General features: G+C 35.1%; 1 protein-coding gene across 5 annotated transcripts; it reads right to left on the bottom strand.

Moving 5' to 3' along the window:
* Positions 1-6210: 6210 nt before the first annotated feature.
* LOC132043079 (calcineurin B-like protein 7) lies at positions 6211-11307 on the bottom strand. Of its 5 annotated transcripts, XM_059433566.1 has the most exons (10): positions 11089-11307; positions 9756-9936; positions 9234-9316; positions 9049-9108; positions 8719-8878; positions 8573-8625; positions 7697-7777; positions 7489-7601; positions 6958-7059; positions 6211-6329 (listed from the first exon to the last, which is right to left on the bottom strand). In XM_059433566.1, the coding sequence occupies exons 2-9, from the start codon at positions 9898-9900 to the stop codon at positions 6987-6989; spliced, it is 768 nt and encodes a 255-aa protein (XP_059289549.1). In that variant the 5' UTR covers positions 9901-9936; positions 11089-11307; the 3' UTR covers positions 6211-6329; positions 6958-6986. The 5 variants fall into 5 exon arrangements, with proteins under 5 accessions (XP_059289549.1, XP_059289547.1, XP_059289546.1 ...); XM_059433564.1 differs by lacking the exon at positions 6211-6329 and having other exon boundaries at positions 6508-7059; positions 11126-11307; XM_059433563.1 differs by lacking the exon at positions 6211-6329 and having other exon boundaries at positions 6508-7059; positions 11089-11306.
* Positions 11308-11768: the final 461 nt, after the last annotated feature.

Here is an 11768-nt window from a genome sequence, read left to right as displayed (position 1 = left end):
GTGAATATTGTGGCCGAGTTCTATTCTCGGGTTGTTGGTTGATTAAATCGGCCAAGTTTAACTTGGTGGCATGATATATTTACGAGGGAGGTCTTTAAAAATTTCAAGGAGACAAGAACCAATTCAAGATTAGAATTTCAAATCTCATGAATAGTAGCGGTAAGCTTGACCAAAGTGAAAATTGTGGCGAGATTGGAACGAAGATTTGGAGCTCGGCAAGGAGCGGAAAAGGTATGTAAGACCTTACTATCTTACTTTGGCATGTCCTAGACGTATAGGCTCGATTTCGCGACTCGGGGATTTTCCTAACTCCAAAAATCCGCGATTGGAAATAGTTACTATTCATTCGGTGAGATTGAACCAAAAGTGCATAGATTGTGAAAGGATTGTGCAACATCCTAGAACTTGCAAGGATGAGATCCGAGTACTCTAAGACTTTCATAAGCAATATCATGAGACGTATTATATGTAAATTGTGTACGCCGCCTCATTCGACCGAGGTGGGCCCACTATTCCGGATTCCCTCTTATTGTTCTATTAAATTCATTTTCGTACTATAGTAAATGAAAGTTTTTGGTTATCTTTTCGACTACAAAGTGATAATTATTTTTATTAAACCCTGCCGCCAAGGCATGATTTTCCTTCCTAAAAATTTATAAATGTTTTCCAAATTATTCATTTTTCTCTAAAAACCTAGTTTTATAATATTGGAAATCCCACAAACTAAAACAATGACTATAAACCTATGACGACTATGAATCTATGATGCCTATGATCCTACGATGACTAGGATGGCTATGATCCTATGATATACGTGATTATGTTTTACTATGACACGCTATGACACGCTCTATGCTCTCTTGATAATGTCCATGATTTCATTCCATGTCTCTTCTAATGATATTTGTCCATTGTTAATCTTGCCTTAAAATACTCATTCCTCAAGGTGAGACAAAAGCGATCCCGATTAATCCATAATGTAATCGGAGATCACCGACCTTACGTCACTCCGATGGACACGATTTCCTTTGGGCTCCCACGCATGCTATGGTATATATAAAGATATTTAAAAGCGTATTTGGGGTAAAATGGGGGAAAAGAGCGAGCGCTATAGGCGGGTTACTCACGGTGCATGTATCCGTACTTGACTTGATATCATCCCGGACGCGGGATGCCGGACGCGGGAATTATACTATGTGGGCGGACGATATATTCGGTACTATGATATACTATGCTATGCTATGATGCTATGATATACTATGCTATGCTATGATACTATGATTTACTATGCTATGCTATGATACTATGATATACTATGCTATGCTATGATACTATGATATACTATGCTAAGCTATGATATATTGTGATACTATGATCAAGTAAGCATGCATGGCATCCGCCCGTGGCACTCATATGCACGAGTTACTACGATATTCTATGATATATTCTATGTTCTCTATGCGATATATGATCTCTATGTTATTATTCATGTCTTACATACTCGGTACATTGTTCGTGCCGACGCCCTTCTTGTGGGCGCTGCGTTTCATGCCGCGCGGTACCCCCGACGAGTAAAAGTTATTATAGAAGATGTTCCGGCAATGTTGGCAAGCTCCACTCACCCTGGAGAGTTGCTGAGTCAGCATACACGTGCTATGGTCCATGATTACAGTTAGAGACTTTGCAGACAGAGTCGTGGGTTTAGAGTGTCAGCCTAAAAACAGAGTTCCATTGGTTGATGTGTTATTCACTCTTAAAAAGAAAATTTACTATGTATTTTACTTTACTTTGTCCTATGATTCCAAGAGAACATGTGTGTACTAAGAGTTAGCGGGTTCGCTCGACTCAGTACACGGGGTCGGTGCCCATCACACCACGATCAAGATTGGGGTGTGACAAGACACTTTCAATATTTACCTATATTTTCAACTTTTTAATTTTTTAATTATATTGATATTATATTTAATTATATGAGAAACTAATATAAAAGCTTAAAAACTATTGAGAGAAAAATCTCTCATAATCAAAACTCTCTAAACGACTACATTGTGGACATTATTGTGTTTGTTGTGTTGTATGAGAGAGATTCTTCAATATATAGAGGTTCAAAACATTTTTCTTCAAAAAAGGGTGATTTTTTTTATTTTCCTTTTAGAAAAGTAAAACCAATTATGATAATACTATCTTTAAAGAAAAGTAAAATCAATATATAGTAAGAAAATTAGGGCAAAACCCTAATAAAGACAAACTCCATTAGTTGGAGAACAATTGTTTATTTTTTTATTAAAATAAAAAACTAAAGAGGGATTTTTTGAAGGATGTGATTATTTGTCACGAAATTTTGTGTGCCTTCCGTACCATGGAATATGTTTACCATGAAAAAAGAAATCAAAAAGATAAGTGGGTTTCTTACATATTTTTTTAAAAAATTATTTTTTAGTGTTCAAAAGATGTAAGTAAAAAATATTATCCTAAAGTATTTGTATATAATTTAGATGAATACTATGAGAGGTGTGGGTGGAGGGGATGGGGGTTACGGGAGTGAGGTGAAGATGAGGTGTGTTGGAGACTGAAGAGGACACAATCAATGTGAAATGTCACTTGTGGAACTTGTTTTCCGTACTTACACAATGAAAGTCATTTTCCTTCATTTTAAGGAACTTGTTATCCAATAAAAATGTTTTCCAAAAATTTTGATCAACCGAATATAAAAAGAAAAAGATATTTTCCTCGATTCCGAATACACCCTTTGTCTGAACATGTCACGAATGAAAGTTTTTGCCAATCAATCCCTTGGAAGCCCTTTTATGGTATTTTGTGGTGTCGTAAGACAAATTTTGTGTTTAAACTTTAACTAGTGTTTTCCGATCGCCTCAGCCAAAACGGCTAAATTAGTCGACACATCTAGAAAGGAGGTAGTCTTTTCCTCCTCCTCCCATATCTATTCCATTACTTACACCTCTAGGGAATAAAACACCTATATTTTTAAAGTGAGATTTCGATTTCCTTTATCACAATTTCTTCATATTTGAGCTTGACAAATTCTATCTTGTGTTTAGGAGTAGAAGATCCGGTATACATGCTTTTTCGGATGAATGTTCAATGCAAATAACTGAATTTAAAATAAAAAAATGTACATAAATCTTACTTAATAAAGGCGAATGTCATGGAAGCATATATAATATATCAAAAGAAGAAGAGAACGGAGAAAAAAATTATGAAGTTAAATTTTATGTTGTGTTTTAGAGATAGATGATCTGGCGTAACGCTACTTGGTATGAATGTTTACTAAAAGTAATTGAAGTGAAGAAAAGTCTGCATAAATCTTACTTATATGAGGCGAATGTCCAGTGGCCGAGCCAGGATTTTTATTTAGGGGGTTCAAAATATAAAAAAGTAAACATACGAAGAGGTCAAAGGGGGTTTAACATCTACTATATATACATAAAAAATAATTTTAACTATATATAAACAGTGTTTTTCTATGAAGGAGTTGAGGGATGAACCCCTATGTCTCCGCCACCGCGTAAGCATGTCTTACCTCCTAGAGCCGCATTTTAAATCCATACGGGCCTAGATCCAAAGCGGATAATATCACTAGCGAAAAGAACATTATTCTGGTGAGATGATCGAGCCACTCATGTGTTAGCCTTGTCGATAGTGTGCCAGAGTTCAGCTGAGTTTAGGCAAATCCCGGGTAGACGGGGCAAACCTTAGTGCTGAGTCTAGGCAAATCCCATACGGGAGGACAAACCTCAGCGAGAACATTGAGTCCATAAAAGGGGGTGTATGTGACACCAGTCCCACATCGGCATAACATAGGAGAGGTGTTGGGTATATAAGTAAGCATGCCTTACCCCTTAAAGACGCATTTTAAATCCGTACGGGCCTAGGCCCAAATGCTTGTAACACTAGCGGGCTGGGCTGTTACAAACACCTGACTTGATTAACTTTGGAATATAAAGTTAGTCCTTAAGGCCTGACTTTACTAACTTTGGAATCTAAGGCCTAACTTGACAAACTTTGAAATTTAAAGTTATGCTTTAAGGCCTGACTTGACTAACTTTGAAATATAAAGTTATGCTTTAAGGTCTGACTTGACCAATTTTGGAATATAAAGTTAAGCCTAACTTGACTAACTTTGGAATATAAAGTTATGCCTTAAGGCCTAACTTGACTAACTTTAAAATCTAAAGTTATGCCTTAAGGCCTAACTTGACTAACTTTGAAATCTAAAATATAACTTTGGAATATAAAGTTAGTCCTTAGGGCCTGACTTGACTAACTTTGGAATCTAAAATTATGTCTTAAGGCCTAACTTGACTAGCTTTGAAATATAGACTTCAATTTATTTTTTTATATAAAAATTCAACTATGTGAGGCTCAACTTTGATGCAAATCTTTTCAAGTAATATCAATTTAATTGAAACTCAATGATACAAAAAAAAAAAAAAAAAACGTGAATTTGCTAGTTACAACAGAATAGAACTGCCATACTTATTAAAGACACAAAGGAAAAAACAGAACTAGGTTTGGTCGGAAACAAGTTATTTCAGAATAACTATACTGAAATTAGTTATTCCACTCTCCTACAGGGATAAAATAACACTATAATCTCAGAATAACTAATCCCAAAATTAGTTATACCGCAATTTTATCCCAATTAAATATGAGATAAAATCATCTCAAATATAATTCTGAAACTATTTATCCTTATCCCTCCTACCAAACTAGCCCAGGTTCATATTATTGCTAAAGGATATATAATATCCTCTTCAAAAGCTGGGAAAGTATGTTCTTTCTTTTCAAGAGAATCCATCTACTTTCCTACTAATCTTTTTAGAAACGTCATTATTACAAGGTACAAATAGAAAACTGTGCATTTACTACAATACACTAAGGGTCGTTTGGTGCATGATATAAGTTGAGATATCTCAGCATTAATTTTTTATATTATATTTGATGAGATAAATTTATAACTTGTATCAAATAACGTATAAAATGCATCCCATGGTATAAGCTGGATTTCCTTTCTTATCCCACTTATTCTGGGACTATTTTATCCCATGTAAGATATGGGATAAATTAGTCCCGGAATTATAATCTCGGGATAATTTTGGCCATGCACCAAACGACCACTAAACGTACAGCTCATCTTCCAACCAAACAACCAACACCTCCGGCGCCGGCGCGTCCACTTCGCTGCCGTCTCAACCACCGTCAACCACCTGTATCAAAATCATCCTTCCCTCACAATCACCGCCACCACGGCCACTGTCCGTCATCGACTCCGAAACCAAAACGAACAGAAAGAAAACTAAATAGATAATCAACGCGGCTGAGGATGAAGACGGGAGTTGTGTTTTTAGGTTGGAGGGCATTTTGGTCAGAAAAGATTCATTAATTTAAGGAAGGACAAAAATTAAAAACCAGTCCATTGAAGGGACAAAAATTAAAGACCAGCTCATTTTCTGGATAAACCGTGCAATTTCTTGTATGCGGTTACCTTCTGATTCAAGTTGGTTAGTTAAAGTTTTGGCTAAAGCAGCGTATGTGCTAAGTTGCTACTTTATTAAGCACTCACACATATAAAGTGGTATTCCTAAAGTGTAAAGTTTATTTAAGTACTAGAAGCAAAGTGTTAAATAAAGGCCCTAAGCACATATCATAGGAGGCAAAATAATTTATTTTATTCCTACGACGGTTTTGACCTATTTAAATCATTGTAGGAATCTTAATAGCTCAGTTGGTTGGCTACTGAATTTTCACTTTGTTGATGAAGAGTCAAATCCCCATGTTGTAATCCCCTCCCCCATTTCCCCTTCGCCTACCCCTATGTCATAAAAAAAAAAATTAAAAAAAACTATTTTAATCACTATGTCATTAATTAAGTACTCATAAAGAATTTAAAATTAACACACGAAGTCTCGGTAAGATATTAAACATGCATTACTTATATAAATGAAGCAATAAAAATTAAATAAACAAATATATAAGGATTACAAACCAAACTAGAGTTGGATCGTTCATCGACCTACAAGCCCTCAAATAAACTCGGCGATAGCCAAGTCATACAGCTTTGATGCTTGGCCAAATCCAACTTTATTGTTTGGGCTAATTAATGAATGAAAGATACAACATTTGTTACGAAGAGAACAAAGTAAAAGACTCCGGGCTACCAAGAACTAGATGGCAACTCAACTCTAGATCGCTGGTATGATCTCCCACGTACACCGCAACAATATCAGTGATTGGTTTTAGATGAATCCCTTTTGCCATGTTGCTCTGTAGACCGCCATAAGTGATTGGAGGCATTTTTCCTAGGTTACCTTCAGAAATGGACGGCAATATTGATCAATTAAGCTTAACTTTAGAGTCCATGCAACGAAACAGTGTTTAAGCATGGTTTAAATGCTCTGGTTTAAAAACGAATGGTGAATCTGGGCATAAAAAATACATTCAATTGATGAAGTGGACGAAGAAGCAGTACTTGAGAAGCTTAAAACAAGAAGAAACAAGAAAATAAATGTAGAGTGCTTCATGTACTATGTGCTTACAACTCTTGAAAACAGAAGACAAACATACAATAACTGAAACACTGAGAACGAAAAGGCATTACATATGTTGATACTCGACATAGTATTTTGTCTGAAGTTTGGCAACACTGGCTAACAAGTTAAATAATTAAAAAAAAAACTGGATATAACTTAAATAGCAGGGTGAAAACTGGCTACAGGGTGCAATTCCTACATTAAGATAACAGTTGGGGAGAAGCTATTCAGGTATCCTCTACAAACTTCACAAATCCATGTTGGCATCACCACATCAGAAAACTATGTTCAGAACTAGGAGATGAACACAGTTGTCGGGGAATTCATTTGTTTTCTGAAATTAGAAAATTATAGCAATCCAACCACATCAGAACAGATGTTTCTTCTATGCTAATGCACCATTTACCTGAGAGGTAGACTCTGCCGCTTATCGAATCAATAGCCTGTAAATTCCGAGTCTTCCACTCCTTTGCCCAAGACAAAGCTTGGAAATGCTAAATTTACATCCCTGGAAAAGCACGTTAAGGAAATAATTAAGATCTTAAGCCGTTCGTGTGTTTGGCCAGGCACATGCCATTGCAACACAAACTATGGTCGAAGTCTATATATCTCGGTTCAGAAAGGTAGAGATTACAAGTTCGAATTCAATTTAGAGAGCAGTGATTACAGAAAAACACTCTAAAAAGAACAAACATCATTGTGGAAGCTTGAACAGATGCATGGATTAATACATAATATATGTGTGTGTAACCATTTAATTCCTTGATATCTAGCATAGCAATATCAAATTTCAAAACTGTAACTTTGAAACCAGCAGGTTCCATTACAGGGCATATAAGGGCCACTAAATCAAAGGAGGCATTAATCGAGCTAATGTTTGCGTGAACTCGCAATTAAGGGAAAAGGATCTTGACATGTAGCAGATGCAAAAACATACATTAAATGCGGAAGAGTCATGTTTTTTAATAATGTTGGATTTTTAGCAGCATATTCTCTCCACTCCTCTTGGTCGATCCTGCCATCACCCTTTGTATCTGTTTCTTTAAATGTCTGCATAATGGATTATTGATTTAGTGCATAAATAATTGCATTAACTTCCATAAAACGAGACTTAACCTAAACAAAAACAGAATAAAAATCCTGACCTTGTCGACAATGGCTTCAACAACATCATCTGAAAGGTGAAGATCAGATTCTTCAAGAAGAGCCGTGACCATCTCCTTCAACTGCATTATCAGCAAAAGCAAAATAAATCTTAGCACAAAAGTCTGAAGTCCATGAATGAAATAAGCCCATATTGCAGCAGAGGCCCATAATATTAGTTAAAGAGACGTTAAAACTATTTCTCCAAAAGAAAATGCAATTTGAAATTCAGTTACCAAGTCAATAATGTGCTTCCTATTAAACTACTTTCTCCCTCACAATGATAGTATATTTAATTGACCACAAATTATAGGAGTAATTGATATTAAGATTGTGTAATATTCTCTTTGATTATGTAATATTCTTTCTTTAACTTTTTATTGTATAAATACAGTCATGGGATGTAAATTATCAAGAAATACAAAGAATACTCTCTTCTTCTTGAACTGTTTACCTATAAAATGCATAACAGCTCCAGCACTTAAAAAACCAGTGCTTTAAAGCCACTTTTTCCCGCTAATCCAAACGGGCTCTTAGCCACTGGTTGCAAAAATATTGTAGGCATATACATCTGATATACGTGACAGAAATTTAAATGCAATTATGAAAATTGCACATAGTTCCCACAAAAACTAGAGAATAACTTGAGCTTTTACACACATATGACTTCTAGAAAATGCCTATCATGCTTTAAATGTATGCTAGAATGACTAACCAAGTTGGTAATTTGATAGATTGATGGTAAAATGATTTAACATTGTGGATTGCCTAATTGATTCTATCAGAAAGCATTTCTTTGTAAGAGCTTCAGCAAAAACTTGTCTAGAGACCAAAGTAGAGATAACCAAGCAAGAAAATATAATAGTATGTCAAATTACCTCCTCACGCTCGATGTAGCCAGTGCGCCCAAGATCATACAATTTAAATGCATCTGCAGCACAAGGTTTCAACATTTATAACATCGAACACAGGTAAAAGAATTGGAGGCTCTTAACAAGAAGAATTACTGATTATAGGCAGACACCACAATAATTTGAAGTCCTAAGGATTCTAACTTCTGGTGTGTGTTCCTCACTTGCAATTTTCTCAGATTCAGGAGTCCTTGGATGGAAAATACTCAATGCTCGTACAAATTCTTCAAAGTCAATTTGGCCATTCAGATTAGCATCAAAAAGGCAAAATATCTGCAGAGAAAGAGGAGAGCTAAGAAAATGCTGAACCATCAAGAGACACACTCTAGAATAACGGAAGCAGAACTCCCAGACATGTCCACACCCTTTCTGATCTACCATGAAACCCTGTCTTTCCCGTTCTTCCTTCCTCCGGGATTTTGACAGTTGGTGAAAGAACATACCCTGTCTGCAAAAAGGTTTTTCTTCTTATGGTTCCTGAAAAGTGCCAGTAAGAGTTCTTCCTGTAATAAGAAGACATAGGAAATGAATCACAGCTGCTATTAAGCAATTAGCTTGAAAGTCTGGGGATAAATCGAGATTAAATAGATTAGCTTTCTGATGGATATTCCGTGTTAAGATGAGATACCTTCTCGATCAACCCATCATTGGAGATGGAGCAGCTCAATTTCTTGTATAGATCCAGCAAAGCTTCTACTTCATTGACAGTGACTGCACAAAAAGAAAATTCAGATTTTAAAGTATATAACTCATTAAACTAGAGAACAAAAAGAAGAAATGGGCACAGTGCTATAACTGGGGAGCAAACTCTCAATGCATGAAAATTTTAGGCAAAATACACAGATAGACACTTAAACTTGGCCTCTACTGTCAGTTGAACACTCCAACTTCCAAAATGATCGTCTAGATACCTCAACTCACCTCCACTGTGTCAGTTGAACACTCAAACTTACAAAATGATCATCTAGACACCTCCAAAATTTTATGTGCCACATCAGCATCGGGTGTCCACGAGACACAATGGGGACAAGTTGAGGTGTCTAGATGTGCATTCTCAAAGTTGTAGTGTTCAGTAGTCAATTGAGGCCGAGTTAAAGTGTCTATCAATGTATTATGCCAAAATTTTACTCTAAGAAATGTCAGAACTTACAAATTGTTTCAGAAGCAAGTGCAATAGAATCTACCAATACAGATCTTTTTTTGGACTTGGAATCTGCCAATACAGATCTCTTTTTGGAACTGGAATCTGCCAATACAGATCTTACCCTATCTTTTTTAGAAACTGCGCAACCCATAACAGCAACGATAGCACGATCCTACTAGGTGTAATGCTGTCGAGAAAATATAGAACATTAGGCATACAAGTTTTGTAAGTGTAACTCTACAATCAGGAATAAGAAATCAAAGACTAGATCAACAAATAAATGCTTCAAACGTATTAATTAGCAAAGCAATCCACAATGTTTCCTTCTGTTCATGCATATCAATTAAAAAGAACTACAGATTGAGATAAATTGGACCTCAAAATGGACATTGTTCCCTAAAAAAAAGACTAGACCTTATAAGTATTCGATTGAAGATTGAAAGCATGGATTCGCGTAGCTTCCTTGCTGAAAGCAAAAAAATGGAATGGCATCATGAATTTTATGACTCTTTGTAACCTCACTAATCAGCATTACAGTTTTTAGTTCATAATCAAAGAACTCCCATACATTTGCTTCTCCATTTTTATTTTTATTTTTATTTTTGAGGTAATGGTAACTTAAATTTGCTTCTCCTTTCAACTAGAGGCCAAGACCCAAAAAAAAAAAAAAAAAAATCAATGCTTAAATTTTCCCTTCACCCCAATACATTCCATAGATCACACTTATAGCTTACATTGCTATAAAATCAAGTATTGTTCTCCGATTCCTGACGTAACCAAAACAATTACCCATTATTCAAGTTTAATTATGCATAAAGAAAATTCACATCAACAAGATCTCTTAGTTCAACAAATCATAAGGGTTCACTATTTTTCAAAGAAAATGAAGCCAGAATAAAGATAATACAAAGTAGATATGAACCATAACTTTAAATATAAAATGTGTTCAACCTTAAACATTGGACACATAAAACTCCGCCTCTGATTATTCACTTGTATCTACATTACTATTCAATTCATGATAGTAACAAACACAATCACCCTTTAATACAACTTAAAGAAAATGCCTTCACCTTCACATCAACAAGCTATCTTTAGTTCAACAAATTGCAAGGGTTCATTAATTTTCAAAGAAACTGTAGGCACTATAAAGGGAAAAAAAAAAATTGTAGTTCTGGGTCAATTTTTTTTTGTCCAACTAATAAAGTATTAATCACAAGTACGAACTATGAACCATGAAAAGAAAGATGGACTTAAGGAGATAAGAAATTTGATACTGCTTATTAAAAAGGAACAAACTTTTAATCCTAGTATAAATAAAAGACTTCAAAAGAATTACCCTTAAATATAAGCTTAACTATGGAGAATGCCTTCACCTTCACATTAACCAGCTCTCTTAGTTCAACAAATTGCTATGTTTCACTAATTTTTTAAGAGAAAATGAAGCCACAATAAATAGGTTCAGGGTCAATTTTTTTTTTTTTCTTTTCTAACTAATAAAGTGTTAGTGACAAGAATGAACCATGGAAAGAAAGATATACTGCGTAAGAAAGGAGTGAACTTGTAATGCTATAAATAAAAGACTTAAAAAGGAAGAGAAAAAGGGAAAAATGAATATTACAGCTGTCAATTAGAACTTGAAGGGGAGATTCAAAGCGCGGTGTGGTGGGTCCCACCTCAATGCTTTATGAACAGGAGAAAAGTTGGCTTTCATAGTTGCTCAACAAAAAATCTACGTAGTTAGTAGGCGAACAAAGTCAATCGTTTTGTTTCTAAAATAATAAAAAACTAAAGCCGGGCTTTGTTGATGAGATGGGACATTTACGTGAAAGAGAAGGATTATGGGTTTTTTTTTTTTTTCGATAGTTGATTAGAGTTATACGGATATTATTAATATATGAATTGTTTATGAGGAAATTTATGTATTTATTTTATGCAGAGTTTAGTTATGATTTATGTATTTATTTTATGTAGGGTTTAGTTATGTAATTCCTCCGTCTCATAATAAGTGTTACCTTA

Source organism: Lycium ferocissimum, unplaced genomic scaffold, assembly GCF_029784015.1.
Source record: "Lycium ferocissimum isolate CSIRO_LF1 unplaced genomic scaffold, AGI_CSIRO_Lferr_CH_V1 ctg2090, whole genome shotgun sequence".
NCBI lineage: Eukaryota > Viridiplantae > Streptophyta > Magnoliopsida > Solanales > Solanaceae > Lycium > Lycium ferocissimum.
Note: the sequence above shows the minus strand (reverse complement) of the source record. Positions and strands in the feature narration are given on the sequence as shown.

Coding starts and splice junctions, on each gene's coding strand:
- LOC132043079 (XM_059433566.1), bottom strand. CDS start 9,900: ATGGGTTGCGCAGTTTCTAAAAAAGATAGGGTAAGATCTGTATTGGCA. Junction 9,317..9,755: donor ACTTGCTTCTGAAACAATTT/GTAAGTTCTGAC, acceptor CTTTTTGTGCAG/TCACTGTCAATGAAGTAGAA. Junction 7,778..8,572: donor GCTACATCGAGCGTGAGGAG/GTAATTTGACAT, acceptor CTGATAATGCAG/TTGAAGGAGATGGTCACGGC.